Genomic DNA, 18661 nt, shown 5'->3' with positions numbered 1-18661 from the left:
AGATGCTTTGTAACAGGTCTCACTGTCACGCTGATACACTCATCGTCTACGATCTGCCTTTAGTCTGTATTCAGTTCAGAATGCTGTAAAATAGGTACACTACTGGCCTTTAAAATTGCTACACCAAGAAGAAATGCAGATGACAAACGGGTATTCATTGGACAAATATATTATACTAGAACTGACATGTGGTTACATTTTCACGCAATTTGGGTGCAAAGATCGTGAGAAATTAGTACCCACAACAACCACCTCTGGCCGTAATAACGGCCTTGATACGCCTGGGCATTGAGTCAAACAAAGCTTGGATGGCGTGTACAGGTACAGCTGCCCATGCAGCTTCAACACGATACCACAGTTCATCACGAGTAGTGACTGGCGTAATGTGACGAGCCAGTTGCTCGGCCACCATTGACCAGACGTTTTCAATTGGTGAGAGATCTGGAGAATGTGCTGGCCAGGGCAGCAGTCAACATTTGCTGTATCCAGAAAGGGCCGTACAGGACCTGCAACATGCGGTCGTGAATTATCCTGCTGAAATGCAGGGTTTCGCAGGGATCGAATGAAGGGTTGAGCTACGGGTCGTAACACATCTGATTACGAAAAAGAGGTGACCGAGACGTGTAACCAATGGCACCCCATACCATCACGCCGGGTGATACGGCAGTATGGCGATGACGAATACACGCTTCCAATGTGCGTTCACCGCGATGTCGCCAGACACGGACGTGACCATCATGATGCTGCAAACGGAACCTGGATCCATCCGAAAAATGACATTTTGCCATTCGTGCACCCAGGTTCGTCGTTGAGTACATCATCGCAGGCGCTCCTGTCTGTGATGCAGCGTAAAGGGTAACCGCAGCCATGGTCTCCGAGCTGATAGTCCATGCTGCTGCAAACGTCGTCGAACTTTTCGTGCAGATAGTTGTTGTCTTGCAAACGTCCCCATCTGTTGATTCGGGCTCGAGACGTGGCTGCACGATCAGTTACATCCATGCGGATACGATGCCTGTCATCTCGACTGTTAGCGATACGAGGCCCAGTCCGGAACCGCGCGACTGCTACGGTCGCAGGTTCGAATCCTGCCTCGGGCATGGATGTGCGTGATGTCCTTAGGTTAGTTAGGTTTAAGTAGTTCTAAGTTCTAGGGGACTGATGACCACACATGTTAAGTCCCATAGTGCTCAGAGCCATTTGAACCATTTTTGATACGAGGCCGTTGGGATCCAGCACGGCGTTCCGTATTACCCTCCTGAACCGACCAATTCCATATTCTGCTAACAGTCATTGGATCTCGACCAACACGAGCAGCCATGTCGCGATACGATAAACCGCAATCGCGATAGGCTACAATCCGACCTTTATCGAAGTCGGAAACTTGATCGTACGTGTTTCGCCTCCTTACACGAGGTATCACAAGAACGTTTCACCAGTGAACGCCGGTCAACTGCTGCTTGTGCATGACAAATCGGTTGGAAACTTTCCTCATGTCAGCATATTGTAGGTGTCGCCACCGACGCCAACCTTGTGTGAATGCTTTGAAAAGCTAATCATTTGATTATCACGGCATCGTCTTCCTGTTGGTTAAATTCCGCGTCTGTAGCACATTTTCGTGGTGTAGGAAATTTAATGGCCAGCAGTGTAATAAGAGAAATCAGAGCTCGCACGCAAAAGATTTAAGTATTCGTTTTTCACGGGCGCTGTTCGATAGTGGAACGGTAGAGAAATAGCCTACAGGCTGTTCTATGAACACTGTGCCAGTCACTTTGAATTGCAGAATAATCATGTACCTTTAGATTTAGACGTTGGAAGGTTTCCAGAAGATCATTTGAATTGATCAAACTGAGATGTGTACCAATTCGTTATACTCGTCCGTGCCGCCACGTCACTGAGATACGAAGAGGCCGGACACCGTCGCTTCCCTATTTCCTTTTTCTCGCAAGGGCTGGGGTCACAACTAACCTCATGGTGCATAGTATCCATTCGTACACTTGGCGAATGATGTCATCGAATATGCGTATGAAAGAGTGTTGCAAGGCTACCAACACATCCAGTAAATCTTATTTTGTTATGTAAGACTCTACAGTTGCTTCACTGTGTCTTGAACTGCCGCATAAACGGTTCGTGAATAAATTCTAAAATTATTGTACGTACTATTACGACATTAGCTCCACCAAACCATGTCCAGATAACCAACAGCTCAGTTTAACGAATCAATACTAGAAATACGAATAATCTTCTAAAACACTTAAAGTCATCGACTTTGTTGCAGGAGAGTGTACATTTTCAGGAACATACCTCTTCATTAACTTGTCTGCAGCTGTAAAAAAATTTAACCACGGGTCGGTTTAAGAGGAGCCCAAAGGAGATTTTGGCAGCCAGCTCATTCTGTTTCATTGGTGAATTTCTTACAATCAGAAGAACCTACTTCTTTTTGTGTGTAACTAATCATATCAAATAATGCGAGTATTAGTACAATTTGACTTCTGTACAAAGTCAGTGCAATAACGTGATCATTGTATATAAGTGTAGTAAAATGATTTTTCTGTTTGATGATGCTCGACAATAACCTAAGAATTATCATATGCACCTCAGTGCGTTGAACATTTACAAGTTGTGTGAAAAGTTGTCTATCATCTTTTAAATTAAAATGGGTTTAATATATTTTTGCTTTAGTCCACATCGATAACGATCATTTCACTTGGGGGCTGTGGAAGGTACATTTGCGTATTTGTTGTTCATTATAAATATGTATTGAGTATTCTTGTTTTTATGACGTGGTTTGCATCCTGGGAGATCTCCTCACCATGGATCTACTGGAAAGAAAAGTGCAGCTAATTTAATCTAAACCACTGTGGTGACAGATGGGTTGGAATCCGCCTTTGTTGACCGCTTTCAAATGATTTAAAACTTTTCGTCCCCTGGACAATATGCTGCTATCGAATTCTTAATTCTGAAGTTTTCTTCCGTCTATGTTTTTAAAATGCAGCCACAATGTTTGACCGATAAATAATTAAACTGAGTCTACAATTTTCCAGAGTGATAATTCATTATTGATCATTTACGCGTGCTTTAATAGGTCAGTTTATACTTGACCCAAGACTCCGTAGTAGCAAATGTTCTCGCAGCTCAGTGATGACACAGCACTACTTGGGAGGTTTCTCCGCAGCCTTATATTTACACTCGTCCAACAGCCGACTGAGTCTAGCCAATTTCGTTCTCTATGCCTTTCTACTAGAACGATTTTGTGTGCCTTAACGATGTTTCTTTTTCGATTTTTTGCGCAGAAATTTGAGACTTTCGGGCGAGAGTATGCAAATGTTTGTTTCCCTTTACGAAGTAAAGACATATTTTGGAAACCGCCTTTGTTACAATTTTTTTCATTATGCAACTTTCGTTAAGTGCAGCAACTGGGTTACAAGCATTTCAGACATTGTGTTGTCAATGGTCATTAATCTTCATGCACTTACCGAGAGATAGTGATATTAGAGACTGGAGCATTTCACACCGTACTGGAGACTTCACGTGGCACGTGGCACGTGCAACTGAACGACGTGTCGAGAAGAACACTGTGCACCATTCACGCTGTACCGTAAGGAAGAAAAGCAGAAGGCTTTTGAAATTCTTTAGCTTTTACATGTTTTAACTTCTAAGTGTAATGTAAATAAAGGTGTACTTCTCTAGCTCATTGTCCATGTTGACAAACACCACGAGCAACGAGGATCCGGTGTCAAATGACTCGCCATTTGCCCCGAGGGAGTCGGCGCACTGGTTAGCAACTGTGATTTCCCTAAATCACTTCAGGCCAATGCCGGGATGGTTCCTTTGAAACGACACTGTCAACTTTCTTCCTCATCCCTCCCTAATCCAACGGGACCGATGACCTCGCTGTTTGGACCACACCCCCAAACCAACCAACCAACCAACTCGCCATTTGCCACCCACCTCAAACACCCAGGAAGCTGTCCAGAGTATGCCGTGCGAAGCGGGAGGCCGGTCGAGTTAAGCACGCGTGGCATTAGGTCAGTAAGTGATGATCATGCAAGGAGAGTAATAGTGGTGTTTTATTCAAAGTCAGCCATTTGCCATTCGTATCGGGATAAATGTCTCGTCTAGACTTTTGAATGCATCTCAGTGTTCAGCCATAAACATCCGCAGTTGAAATTATGGACAACCATCAGCTGTATAATGGAATAAAGACAATGAAATTTTAGCTCTGATCTGGACTTGAACCGGTTTGCTTATCACGAGCAGTAGCTTTAACGTTAGGCTATCTGTGCACGATTCACCGCAGACCCAAACTTCCGCAATTCGTCAGTCTTGTGTCTGCGACCTCCACATGTAGATACATGCACGTCCGAAAGATCATTGCTCCGTACTTCTGGACATAAACACTACAAATCGTATGTAAACATCTACGTAGTTCCGAGATGTTTCCATTGTCATCACCTGTTCAACTGTCGTTCCTAGTCATTGTTATCTCTATTAATCTAGTGATGGATACTTCTAAAAGTAAATGTTCTTATGTAATAGTCTCTCAATCGGATCTCGGAGGAGACGTTTTGTGAAGAATCCAACAAAAGAAGAGGGTGCGAAAGAAGGCATGAAGTGCAAAATCAAAGTCGGAACTTTAAACATTGGGACACTGAAAGGAAAGAGTCGAGAGATTGTAGACATGGTGCAAAGAAGGAAGCTAAATATCCCGTGCCTGCAAGAGACCAGATGGAAGGCTGCCAAAGCCAAATTATTGGCAGAAGGATACAAGTTGCTCTATAGCAGTGCAGAAAAAGAGTCCAGAAATGGAGTAGGGATTATTGTGGATAAAGATCTAAAAGAGGAAGTCTGTGAAGTGGACAGAATCAATAACAGAATCATGAGCGTAAAACTTAGTATCGGAGGAGACGTCATCACAGTTTTAAGTGTGTATGCACCCCAGACAGACCCCTAGATGGAGTAACAATGGAAATACTAGCGAAAAAAAGGGTGATAATTGGGGGGAGGTTTAAATGGACATGTTGATGAGAGGAGGAGTGGGGAAGGTAGAATGAATGGTGGATGGAGTCACCGAGAAAGAAATGCAGCAGGGTACAAGATTGCTGAGTACGCTGTATCTTTTGACCTAATGATCGCCAATACCTAATTCAATCGTAAAGGAGAACAACTTATAACGTATAGGAGTGGAGACCATAAAAGTCAGATTACTTGTTGTCCAGAAGGAAACACATAAAGGAAATAAAGAATACCAAGGTTATATACAGTGAAAGTGTGGCCGCGCAACACGAACTCGTAGTGGCCGATTATGAAATGGTAGTGGGAAAAAGACGTAAATGTATCAAGCGAGAAGAACAATGAATAAAGTGGTGGAAACTGAAAGAAGAGGTCTTATGAGAAAAATTCAAGGAAACTGTATTAAAAGAAGTGAAATTACCAGAGGATGGACAGGAGTTGTGGAGTTATAATAGCAATGTAATTACAAATGCTGGAAAAAGACGTGCTGAGTGTAAAACCAGCAAAGGTACCACCAGAAGATAAGGAGGCATGGTGGTGGAATGAGGAGGTTCAGACAGCGATAAAATTGAAGAAAGATGCAAAAAGAACAGTGGGGCTTAACAGGAAGACAGGAGGTGAGGGAGGCCTACAAGACTGCAAAAAAGATGGCAAAAAGAGCAGTGGCAAAAGCAAGGGCTGAGGCAATGGAAGAGGCGTATGAAGACCTGGAAAGAAGACAGGACGGCAGGCAACTCCTATGGATTGCTAAAGCAGGAGATAAGGCGACCAAGTACACAACATCAATGAGGCAGATAAAAGGTGAATCAGGTGTAGTATTACACGACCTTGATAAAATCCTGAATAGGTGGTGGGAGTACTTTGAAAGGCTATTGAATGAGGAAAATGTACGAGAGAAGTATGAGGATGGAGATGTAAATGATGGAATGACCCAAAGTAGGGAAGAAGCCGAACACGTGACGAAGAAAATGAATAATGGGAAGGCCCTATGGGCAAACCAAATCCCGATAGAAGCATGGAAAAGTCCAGGAGAACAGGGGAAATGATATTCTCTGGGATCTAATACAGAAGATCTGGAAAGGAGAAAGAATGGTGCATGGATGGAGAAGCGGTATACTGGTTCCCATATGAAAAGGGAAAGACGATATCCAAAACAGTGGCACTTATAGGGGGATAAAACTGATGCCGTACACAATGAAGATCTGGGAAAGGATAATTGAAAAGAAGTTTTGTCTAGAAACTGAAGTATGTGAAGAACAATTTGGATTTATGAAACTACCTGGCAGATTAAAACTGTGTGCCGGACCTAGACTCGAACTCGGGACATTTGCCTTTCACGGGCAAGTGCTCTACCAACTGAGCTACCCAAGCACGACTCACGCCCAGTCCTCATTATAATTTGGATTTATATCGGGAAGAGGAACAATCGACGTAATATTTGAACTAAGGCAACTAATGGAGAGGCGCAGAGAAGTACAAACCGCACTACATATGACCTTTATCGATCTTGAGAAGGCATATGACAGAGTGCTGAGGCAAGAGATATGGAGATGTCTGAGAAATAAATGCCTGACAGAAAAATATATCAGGGAGGTAAAAGACATGTATGAAGGTGCAATGACACAAGTCAGGAGCAGTGCAGGTCCAACAATGTGAGAGTAGGACCACATCAAAGATCTGCTTTCAGCCCATCTCTCTTTGATCTTGACATGGATTTCTAGTCAAAGATGTGAAGAAAGAGGCACCGTGGAGCATGATATTTGCCGATGATGATGTAATCTGTGAACCCACCCAGGAGTCATCTCAAGACCAGCTTGAACAGTGGACAAAAGCTCTAGAGGAAAGGGGAATGACAATTAGCTCTAGAGGAAAGGGGAATGACAATTAGCAGGTTGAAAACAGAGTATATGTGTACAAAGGATGCCAAAGATCCATATATTAAACTGCAAGGAGAACAACTGAAGCTGGTCAAGAAATTTAAATACTTAGGCTCTTAGATGCAAAGTGATGAAGGACTAGAGGCCGAAATACAGTACAGGATAAATAGCAGATGAAACTGAGCGGAGTATGATAAGAAGGTTAGCTGCAGAATGAAAGGAAAGCTTTACCAGTCTTTGGTGAGGCGTGTGATACTGTATAGCGCAGAAACTTGGCCAATTACAAAAGCCCAAGAGAAAAAGATGGAAGTGGCAGAAATGAGAAGGTTAAGGCGGATGAGTGGGGTGACACGAAAGGATAGACTAAGGAATGAGTACACCAGGGGAACAATGAAAGTGGTGTCAATGGGGAAGAAGACCCAGGAAAGTAGGCTAAGATGGTGTGGACATGTGCAGAGAAGAGGGGAGTACTACGTGGGGAGAAGAGTTGAAGACCTAGAAATCGAAGGATGAAGGAGAAGAGGAAGACCGAAACTGAGATGGAAAGACAAGGTAGCAAGGGACCTATGGGAGAAAGGATAGCTCAGAGAAGAAGCACTGGATAGGCATTTATTGAAGAGAAGGATCCAGCAAAGTAATGCCGACCCCAGATGACGTCGGAAAAGTCTGAGATGATGATGATGATGATGATTAATCTGGTGTCAACTTCTCTGGTTCATCTGACATTCACTTTCCTGGCCAGATAGCCTGTCCACCTCTTTTTGTTAGTTCTCCTTGGTTTTTGGGTCGTTTGTACGTTAAAAGTCCTTGTCTCACAGTCATATATCATAATTTGAAACGCAAAGTAATTGTAACACTTTGCAAGATTTCTTTCAAAAACGCTGCTTCATTTATCAAGTTCATTTTCATTTCTTGCTTTCTTTTCAACAAGTCTTACTCTTCAACTACCATAAATGCAATAATTCATCAACGGTTGTATGATCCCATACAAAATTTCTAATATTCTCTTTTCGATGAAATGGATACATTTTATTTTTGTCTCATTATAACTGAATTTCAGGCCTACATCCATCTTCGCACCATTAAGTTCTTCCATGCGTTCTCGAATTTTACCCCTACTAAAAGTAGAAAGCAAAATGTCATCCTAAAAACGAAGGTGGTTCAAATGCGGTAAGTTACCACAGATTTCCCCGTCCTTTTTCCCGTCTTAAGGGTCTGATATTAATTGGGTTCCACTGAATCACTTTGTCAGATTTATTTTTCAGCTGTGTATTTGTACGTTCATGTAGTCAAACTGAAGCTCTAGAATTGACATGTATATTTTCTTCAGTACAGTAACATAGACTGAATAAGTGTTTATGAATACAGATTCTTTCGAAAATGTGCCAGAAGTTTTATCAAAATTTTTTTTTTGTCCCTCTCAAAGTGGTAAATCATATTCATGGATCCGTTTGGACCTTCGTTTGAGATTTGAAAATAGTACATAGTGCAACATCCTTTTTTAACAGCAGACTGCTCTTTTCTTTCTATGGGATCGATGATAATTTTAGTGAGTTTCTCTTACGTTAGGAAATGGTTTGGTAGAAACACTTAAACTATCTATTCAGTTCCCTTTGTAATGCTCAAAGCAATCCCTTGGAAATGTATGAAACCTTATTCATTCACTATGCCAATTACACTCTCATAAGAGCAAACGCAGTCACATAGACGAGGTGGCCGTAGGAAACTATCCGCGAACTGACATGGCTGCGCATCCCACAAACGCATCCCAGTGTTACAAGATCGTAACTGCCTCCATCGAGCTAGATGCCGTGGTTAATTAGCAACCCTTCAAACAGAGAAGCCGTAACATGTTTAGACACGCCATACATTTGTTACATTCTCTTAAGCTTTATTCGATTATATTATGATACCCATGGCAACCGCACTGAGCAGATCGAGTGGCAGCTGAATTGTGAGTGTCTAGTGTGCCTGGGACGGCAGGTGGTTAGACGAAACTTGAGTCCCACAATCCACAGTTCTGTAGCCCTCGTTAGAGTGCAGTGATTCTCCGCTCACCCTTTCTCCTGTTCCTACCACTTCCTGTTATCTGGCCCTCCTTTTCATTCCCTCCCCCCCTAACACCAAACTCTTTCCCTCCGTACCTTCAACCCTCTTTCGCTCGCTCTCTCTCTCTCTCTCTCTCTCTCTCTCTCTCTCTCTCTCTCTTTCTTGCTGCCCTGCTCTTTCTCGTGTCAGCTGAACCTGTTATTTATCGATCTCGCTCGTCTCCTGGAGGCACACGGGATGTTAACATCTGACTTGCTATGCTGCTCCCCGTTTGAAGTGAGACATGCGAAAGGAATTCTGTCACGTAATACTTGGTGACAACACTTTCTGCGGCGTAGTTCCAAATAACAAGTCCTCGCGGCGCAGATAAATTGAGAGCTTTCTCGCTATTACCAGAAGGTGCGTATAAAGCCTGTGATACTAAATTCTGAATAGACGTGCAGAAATATGGTAACAATGTACATAAACATACCTACAAAGAGAATAAATAACAAGCAGAATCCGTGTTTCTTAGATGACTAAAGTAAAGTCATCAGTCTAATGTGGCCCGCCACGCAACCTCTCCTCTGCCACACTTTTCATCTCAGTTACCTGCGGGATGTATTCCCATCTCTCTCTACAGTTTTTACGCTCTACAGCTACCTCTAGTCCCATGGAAGTTATTCCCTGATCCCGTAAGGGATGTCCTATTATATATTCCTTCTTATTGTCAGTGTTTCCCGTACATTCCTCTTGTCGCTGGTTCCGCAGAGAACTACCTCGTTCCGTACCTCATGATTACACCCAGTTTTCAACATTCTTCTGTAGCGCCACTTCTCAGAAGCTTTGGTCCTCTTCTGTTACCGTTTTCCGACAGTCCATGTTTCACTACCATATAATGCTGCGCTCCAAATGTACCTTCTCAGAAACTTCTTTCTCAAATGAAGGCCCATGTCTGAAATCACAAGATTTTTCTTGGCCAGGAACGCCCACTTTTATCAGTGCTACTTTGCTTTTCATATCCTCCTTGCTCAGCCTTTCATGGGTTATTCTGCTGCATAGGCAGTAGAATCCCTTAACTTTGTCGACTCGGTGATCACCAATTAAGATGTTAGGTTTCTCGGTATTCTCCTTTCTGCTACTTCTCAGTACTTTCGTATTTTTCGGTTTATTCTCAATCCACACTCCGTACTCATTAGACCGTTAATTCCATTCAACAGATCCTGTAATTCTTCTCCACTTTCACTACGCAATGTCATCACCGAGTCTGATCACTGATATCCTTTCACCTTTAATTTTAACCCAGCTCTTGATCCTTTTATTCCGCTTATTACTTCTCTTATGTATAGTCTGAACATTACGGGTGAAAGACTACATCCCTGCCTTGCACCATTTTTAATCCGACAGCTTACTGTTTCTCTTGGTTGTTGTACAAATTATAAATTATACATCTTACCCTACAGCTTACCTCTATTTTTGTCAGAAATTCGACCATCATTTCATATTTTCGGATGTTGTTTGGAGGTCGACAAATCCTATGAACATGTCTTGGATTTTCTTCGTTCTTGCTTCCTTTATCACTCGAACGTCAGAAATGCCCCTCTGGTGCTTTTACATTTTCTAAACCGAAACTGATCATCATCTAACACATCCTCAATTTTCTTTTCCTTTCATCTGTATATTATTCTTGTCAGTAACTTGGATGCACAAGCTCTTAAGATGATTGTGCAATAGTTCGCGCAGCTGTTAGCATGAGTTTCTTAGAAGTAGATACCATAGAGGTTGCGAAGCAACTCAAATCGCTTGATACGGGCGAGTCTTCAGGTCCAGATTGTATATCGATCCTTTCAGATTACGCTGATACAATAGCTCCCTACTTAGCAATCATATACAACCGCTCGCTCACCGATAGATCTGTACCTACAGATTGGAAAATTGCGCAGTTCGCACCAGTGTTTAAGAAGGGTAGTAGGAGTAATCCATCGAACTACAGACCTATATCATTGACGTCGGTTTGCAGTAGGGTTTTGGAGCATATACTGTATTCAAACATTATGAATCACCTCGAAGGCAACGATCTATTGATACGTAATGAGCATGCTTTCAGAAAACATCGTTCTTTTGCAACGCAGCTAGCTCTTTATTCGCACGAAGTAATGGCCGCTATCGACAGGGGATCTCAGGTTGATTCCGTATTTCTGGATTTCCGGAAAGCTTTTGACACCGTTCCTCACAAGCGACTTCTAATCAAGCTGCGGGCCTATGGGGGTATCGTCTCAGTTGTGCGACTGGATTCGTGATTTCCTGTCAGGAAGGTCGCAGTTCGTAGTAATAGACGGCAAATCAGCGAGAAAAACTGAAGTGATATCAGGTGTTCCCCAGGGAAGCGTCCTGGGACCTCTGCTGTTCCTGATCTATATCAATGACCTGGGTGACAATCTGAGCAGTTCTCTTGGGTTGTTCGCAGATGATGCTGTAATTTACCGTCTAGTAAGGTCATCCGAAGTATCAGTTGCAAAGCGATTTAGAAAAGATTGCTGTATGGTGTGGCAGGTGGCAGTTGACGCTAAATAACGAAAAGTGTGAGGTGATCCACATGAGTTCCAAAAGAAATCCGTTGAAATTCGATTACTCGATAAATAGTACAATTCTCAAGGCTGTCAATTCAACTAAGTACCTGGGTGTAAAAATTACGAACAACTTCAGTTGGAAAGACCACATAGATAATATTGTGGGGAAGGCGAGCCAAAGGTTGCGTTTCATTGGAAGGACACTTAGAAGATGCAACAAGTCCACTAAAGAGACAGCTTACACTACACTCGTTCGTCCTCTGTTAGAATATTGCTGCGCGGTGTGGGATCCTTACCAGGTGGGATTGACGGAGGACATCGAGAGGGTGCAAAAAAGGGCAGCTCGTTTTGTATTATTACGTAATAGGGGAGAGAGTGTGGCAGATATGATACGCGACTTGGGATTGTATTCATTTAAGCAAAGACGTTTTTCGTCGCGGCGAGAGCTATTTACGAAATTTCAGTCACCAACTTTCTCTTCCGAATGCGAAAATATTTTGTTGAGCCCAACCTACATAGGTAGGAATAATCGTCAAAATAAAATAAGAGAAATCAGAGCTCGAAAAGAAAGGTTTAGGTGTTCGTTTCTCGCGCGCACTGTTCGGGAGTGGAATGGTAGAGAGATAGTATGATTGTGGTTCGATGAACCCTCTGCCAAGCACTTAAATGTGAATTGCAGAGTAGTCATGTAGATGTAGATGTAGATGTTGTCAGTTCTTCCAATATTCTGAATTTTGTGGATGACGTTTTTCCGCAAGTCTGATGGTATATCGCCTGTCTCATACACTTTACGCGCTAGCCAGCCGCGGTGGTCGAGCGGTTCTAGGCGTTACAGTCTGGAACCGCGCGACCACTACGGTCGCAGGTTCGAATCCTGTCGCGGGCATGGATGTGTGAGGTGTCCTTAGGTTAGTTAGGTTTAAGTAGTTCTAAGTTCTAGGGGACTGATGATCTCAGAAGTTAAGTCCCATAGTCTTATGTCTTAAGTCTTCCAAACCTCTGGTTCTGGTTCTAATAATGGATCCCCTATCTCTTCCCAAGCTAATCGTGTTTTTCCTTATATCGAGTAATCAGAGAAGTCGTCCCCTTACAGAGGGAGAAATGCAACGTGCTAAACGTTGGGGAATAGAGAGTAAAACTAATGAAATAGTTCTGTTAGTTAGGTCACTATTTCACCGCCATAGTTTAAGCCGGTGTAAAATCGTTTTTGCTATCGGCTGAGGTACCAATGATGAGGAGATACAACATAAAGTTGCCAAGTATTACGCAGTACAGATTCGCAGTAATAGTCCAGTACTTCGATCCCTAGTCTTGGAATGCCTTGCATGGAAGCGGCGTATGTTTTTTGTGTCTTTTTCTTACAGGTGTCTAGTTTTTCCTTTCCTTCCCTTCCTTCCTCTCTCTCTGTCTCCCTCCTTCTCCTTCTCTCTCTCTCTCTCTCTCTCTCTCTGTCTCTCTCTCTCTCATTTTGTGTATGGTTGTGTGCGCTTGTTTGCATGCATGTGCAGGTGTGTATGTTTTTGGCTTTAAGAGATTACGAATCATTCTTTATCCACGATAACGTTTTCGTGCGCTGCAAGTATGCTCTACCACTCCTGCACTGCTCTGGTTTTCATGAAACCGTTAAATATTTCGAATGAGACCAGCACTTTTACTACTACTTGCTGTGTATTACATGCATTCCCACGGCCGTTCCGAGAAGCCACTAGCAATTCAGACTTCGTCCTTTTTTCCCATTCTGCGGACGTCTGCCCCGAATCCCGACACTTTCAATCAGAATTCAAACGTGACTCCCTCTGAGACCCGTGACGGCTGTACGGTCCCACAGGGAATGCACGAAGACGTGTTGAGCCTGCGTAAAAAAAACTCCAAAGCTGCGAGCAAGTTTCCAGGTAACCAACAGCCTCTCACTTCGCTCGTCCCTGCTACTGTGTGATTAAACACACGTGGAAATTTTAATGACGCCACGAACGGTCATTTTCAAAGCTGACAGCTTGGATATTCTATGAAAGGATAGACAGAGAACGCAAACAGCTCTGACTGACAGCTACTCAACTGCGGAAGACTAACTGCACGGGTCATATTCAACGTTCTCGGAATTAAAAGCGTACTGACGATGGAAAAATTTATTGAAATTGGAACTACTTGTGTAAAGGAAATTGTGTATTCCATCGAAACAGACCTACGGCATCACAGTGACAAATCAAGTGAAGTGCAGGACGTTATATAGCACAGTGTGGTGTTCGTAAATGATTTGGTTGAAGGAAAAACTTTTTAAAAAAAGTACTATGCTACTAACCAATTACATTCACGCCTATTAATATACAAAACGGACAGTGGTAACTTACACAAAGAAGTTTAGACCAGTCACCTTGAAGCAACAATAAGAGTGAGGGAGGTGATAGAGAGCACAATTTCAAAGGATGTACCTCCCCTTATTTGTCAAATCATTTCACACAGAGAACAGATCACTGCATTAGGTTATGGTTACCCATCTATTGGAAAGTACTTTCTTCTTGAGTCAGTCTTCTTCTGGTTTGATGCGGCCCGTTCCGAATTCTTCTCTTATGACAACCTCTTCATCTCAATTATTTGCTGGATGTATTCCAATCTCTGTCTTCCTCTGTAGTTTTTACGCTCTGCAGTTCCCTCTAATACCATGGAAATAATTCCCTGATGTCTTAACAAATGTCCTACCACCCTCTCGTATGAGTCTTATCCATAATTCCTTTCCTCGCCGATTCATAGGAGAATCTCCTAATTCTTACGTGATCAATCCACCTCTTTTCCGGTATTCCCACTCTCTGCAAGAGAGTTGCAAATAGGTTACTTAAAAGGTGCAAGATTGCCATTTCTCGCTGCAGTGACCGAAGCTTGACGTGGTGATGAGGGATCGCATTGCCTTTTACGCCTATATTCCTACAACATTCCTATTTAGAAAAACAAATTTATCTTTAAGTGTAACCAATTTTCTTTAATCTGAGGAGTTAAGAGCATTTCTTTTGAACTCAACACCCTTGTTCTCAGGAGCATAGGCATGTTCGATATGGCATAGCGATACTTTAAAACAAAATCTTTGGGGTTCATCATTAGTATTTGTAGCATCACATAAAAATAACATTAAGGTTGTGTTTGTGTGAAATTCAAAAACCTGTTTCTGATTCACACAAGAAGAAAATTCATGCATCATCCTCGACGATACGGCGTTCTTTACTGTGATTAATGCAATAACTTGGTTGATTGCGATCAGTTCCAGAAGAATACTTGTTTGAGTGGAATTCCTGTTTTAACAAATAGCCAATAACCGATGTAGTTAGAGCACTGATTTAACACAGTTTAATAGCATTCGTTGGGAGAAGCTCAACAACCGTCCGCTAACTTTAATCAACGTTTATCCTGATTTAAATCAAACATTTCAAGTAAACTCACACAACAAAGCCATAACCGATTTCATTACTTTCATTTATCCAAGTGAATTACTGCGCTGTCGCTATTGGGCTTGACGGAGATAGGATTCAAAAATGGTTCAAATGGCTCTGAGCACTATGGGACTTAACATCTATGGTCATCAGTCCCCTAGAACTTAGAACTACTTAAACCTAACTAACCTAAGGACGTCACACAACACCCAGTCATCACGAGGCAGAGAAAATCCCTAACCCCGCCAGGAATCGAATCCGGGAACCCGGGCGTGGGAAGCGAGGACGCCACCGCACGACCACGAGCTGCGGACGACGGAGATAGGACCTTAAACCAAAATAAGTAATAGATTTTGAAATATTTGTACAGCCAGCAGTGGAAAATCTAATTTTATTCCCTGATCTGCCACATCAATCACAGCGGATAAACAAGAGGCGCTGCTGCAGTGTGTAATTTTTAGATATCCAGTGTAGATTGATGGCGTAATACAAAAAATATGGAACTTCGTTTTCCCTTGACGATCTTTCGGCTCATTTTGACCTTTATGACCGATCAGCTGCCGGTAGTAAATGTGAAAACGCTGTTACCCTTGCCTTCAAATCGGACGTAGCGAAGCCGAGAGAATCTCTGGTCACCATTAATAATTTCATCAATCAGTATGCAGATGACACCGTGCATAGTCAAATTATGTGTAACGTGGAAATGAATTTAAGGTGTATAGTATGCCAAAAGTAAAGTGACAGACGAAAATCAGCGTTGCTAGTAGGAGTGCTTCGTAGCAGAGCTGTTTATGCCGGTGACTGTAATTAAACTACAGATACTCGCGGAGGTGCTGTGTGGACTGTCATTACAGTATGTCTGCTAAACTTGGTAGATATATTAATGCGTTACTGCAGAACCTATTTGCGCTTGAAAAATTATTTCCACTTTTGGCCACAAGATGCAAATCTGGCGCAGTACACGATTCGAATTGAAACTTCCATATTTAAATTTTTGTTATTATATTGCTGAGTGAAAATGAATTGCCTGTCTCTTTGCTTATTCTTATCATTTCAAAACTGACCTACAGAATTTGCCCTGACAAACAGACCTCAAACTTTTCCTATTCATTACTTACTCACAATATTCAAGGATAACGCGATGTGACTGCTTTCAAATTAACTCAAAAGAATGGCCCTGAATTAGTAGAAATCGTATTAATAACCTATACATTTGAAAAATCGCTTACCTCACAAAAATCTTCATTACCCGAACCACTGCAACGCCGGAAGAACCCATACTGCCAGCTAAATAAAACTATTGAAGGCTCTAACTACTGATAGGCATGTGGTTAGCAAAGGAAAGATTTTGTTGCAAACCAAACAATGTATTTGTACCTTAATAATGTGACATCCAGTTCAATAAAATATATAATCGTCCGTGACATCCAGGTCCAAAAATAATATCACAATATAGACAAGTGTAATGTGCTGCGAATACAAAGAAAGGAAGATCCCTTATCATTTAGCTACAATATAGCATGTCAGCAACTGGAAGCAGTTAATTCCATAAATTATCTGGGACTACGCATTAGGAGTGATTTAAAATGGAATGATCATATAAAGTTGATCGTCGGTAAAGCAGATGCCAGACTGAGATTCACTGGAAGAATCCTAAGGAAATGCAATCCGAAAACAAAGGAAGTAGGTTACAGTACGCTTGTTCGCCCACTGCTTGAATACTGCTCAGCAGTGTGGGATCCGTACCAGATAGGGTTCATAGAAGAGATAGATAAGATCCAACGGAGAGCAGCGCGCTTAGTTACAGGATCATTTAGTAATCGCGAAAGCGTTACGGAGATGATACATAAACTCCGCTGGAAGACTCTGCACGAGAGACGCTCAGTAGCTCGGTACGGGCTTTTGTTGAGGTTTCGAGAACATACCTTCACCGAGGAGTCAAGCAGTATATTGCTCCCTCCAATGCATATCTCGCGAAGAGACCATGAGGATAAAATCAGAGAGATTAGAGCCCATACAGAGGCATACCGACAATCCTTCTTTCCACGAACAATACGAGACTGGAATAGAAGGGAGAACCGATAGAGGTACTCAAGGTACCCTCCGCCACACACCGTCAGGTGGCTTGCGGAGTATGGATGTAGATGTAGATATATAATCATGAATAATATTCAGTCTCCAAGTCGGACACGTATAGATCGTCCGCTCGCACTAATACTGCAAACCTCCAACACTGATAATTATTCACCTCTAACTTCCATTACTGCTGACTACTCACACCCAACTTTTATCACTGCTGGCTGTTCACCTCGAACTGCTGTCGCCGCTGACTGTTAACTTCCAACTACTAGTCCGACCAGCCACAGAGTCTCTTGCAGAGGGCGCACAGCACTGTCAGAGTTATTAATGCAGAGCGCTACATAGCGCTGCCAACATATAAACACGTAAACAGCCTACTTACAGTATGACTGTACGACATCCACACTGTCATTGGACGAGCACAAACGTGAGTGGACAGTATTGCTAAAGTGGTCTAAAGAAGATGACAACGAAATTCGAAAACAGGGGTGAGATTGGTGCGTCACCTGAAGAGGTGGGCGTCCTATCCCAGTGACAGTTGTTGAAGTGCTTGTTCTTGCTGTAAATGAACATGCAGAATGTGTTCCTGGTAGTGTTGGAGTTCTTACAGTGTCACGAGAATTGCCTATCACTTGGTCAACAGTATAGAAAGTTATTAGGTCCATTTTACGCTAGTACTCGTTCAAGAGCCATGCGATGCAGCAACTGAAACCTCATGTACTGCAGCAACGTTCTCAACTCGTTCTTCAGTTTCCTGCAAAAATTGAAGTTAATTCGAAGTTAATGACATGTGGCCGTGTTATATTCTATGGGGTGACGAGACACATTTTACACTACAGGGTGCAGAGAATATACAGAACTGCCGAATTTGGGATACTGTTATACTGCGTGTTGTGCACGAAGAACCATTGTAATCTGCGTGTATTACTATGTGGTGTGGATTCACAAGCATCTTCATTCTCGATCCGCTCTGCTCTGAAGAGAATACATCCAAGGCACCTGTCGGGTATAACGTGACGTATGCACGTTATCGAGATCGCCTTGTACAACATGTGATTCCCGCTTCGGAAGAGGGCAATTTTATGGAAATCACTGTTTTCATGCATGACGGGGTAACACCGCACATCGCTCACCCAGTGAAACGTCTGCTTAATGAAACCTTCCACAAAACCATTGTCTCCAGAGGTTTTCCAGATGCATGGCCCATGGCCTGTAAGACAGTCTGATCTGAAACCATGTGACTTTCGGCTCTGAGAATATGTAGAGGAATACGTTCACCAGCGACATGTTCGGCCTCTACCTGATCTAAAGGTCAGTATACAGGAACACGATACTCACATTCCAATGGAAATGCTGTGAGCAACTGCTGATCACGCCTTTCTACGGATGCAGCATCTTCTCGACGTCTCCGGTGTTCTTGTCAACGTCCCCGGTGTTCATATTGAACAAATTGTTTAAGTGGCGGCTAATAATAAAATCAACATAATGCCTTTCTCAACTCATAATCCATTACATATTGAAACATTTCTATACATCTTCCTTGCCTCACTGCGCCAGATTTTCACCTGGTGGCCAAAATTGGAACTAATTCTTCTCCAGCGTAAATCTGTTCCCCATTGACGCTACAGCATACCTACCAACATTCGTAGCCATACGAAATTACAGCCCGCATTGGTCC

General features: G+C 42.7%; 2 protein-coding genes across 2 annotated transcripts in view; one reads left to right on the top strand and one right to left on the bottom strand.

The window, feature by feature from the left end:
* LOC126459358 (GTP-binding protein Rhes-like) overlaps nucleotides 1-18661 on the bottom strand; it is a 491970-nt gene that overhangs the window by 151222 nt on the left and 322087 nt on the right. The gene's annotated exons all lie outside the window — the stretch shown is intronic.
* LOC126455795 (uncharacterized) lies at nucleotides 5589-6056 on the top strand. The gene has a single exon (XM_050091559.1). It carries the CDS (start codon nucleotides 5589-5591, stop codon nucleotides 6054-6056), a length of 468 nt encoding a protein of 155 aa, XP_049947516.1.

Source organism: Schistocerca serialis, chromosome 1 (assembly GCF_023864345.2).
Source record: "Schistocerca serialis cubense isolate TAMUIC-IGC-003099 chromosome 1, iqSchSeri2.2, whole genome shotgun sequence".
NCBI classification, from domain to species: Eukaryota; Metazoa; Arthropoda; class Insecta; order Orthoptera; family Acrididae; genus Schistocerca; species Schistocerca serialis.
The sequence above is the reverse complement of the archived record's forward strand: the minus strand, read 5'-3'. Positions and strand labels throughout refer to the sequence as shown.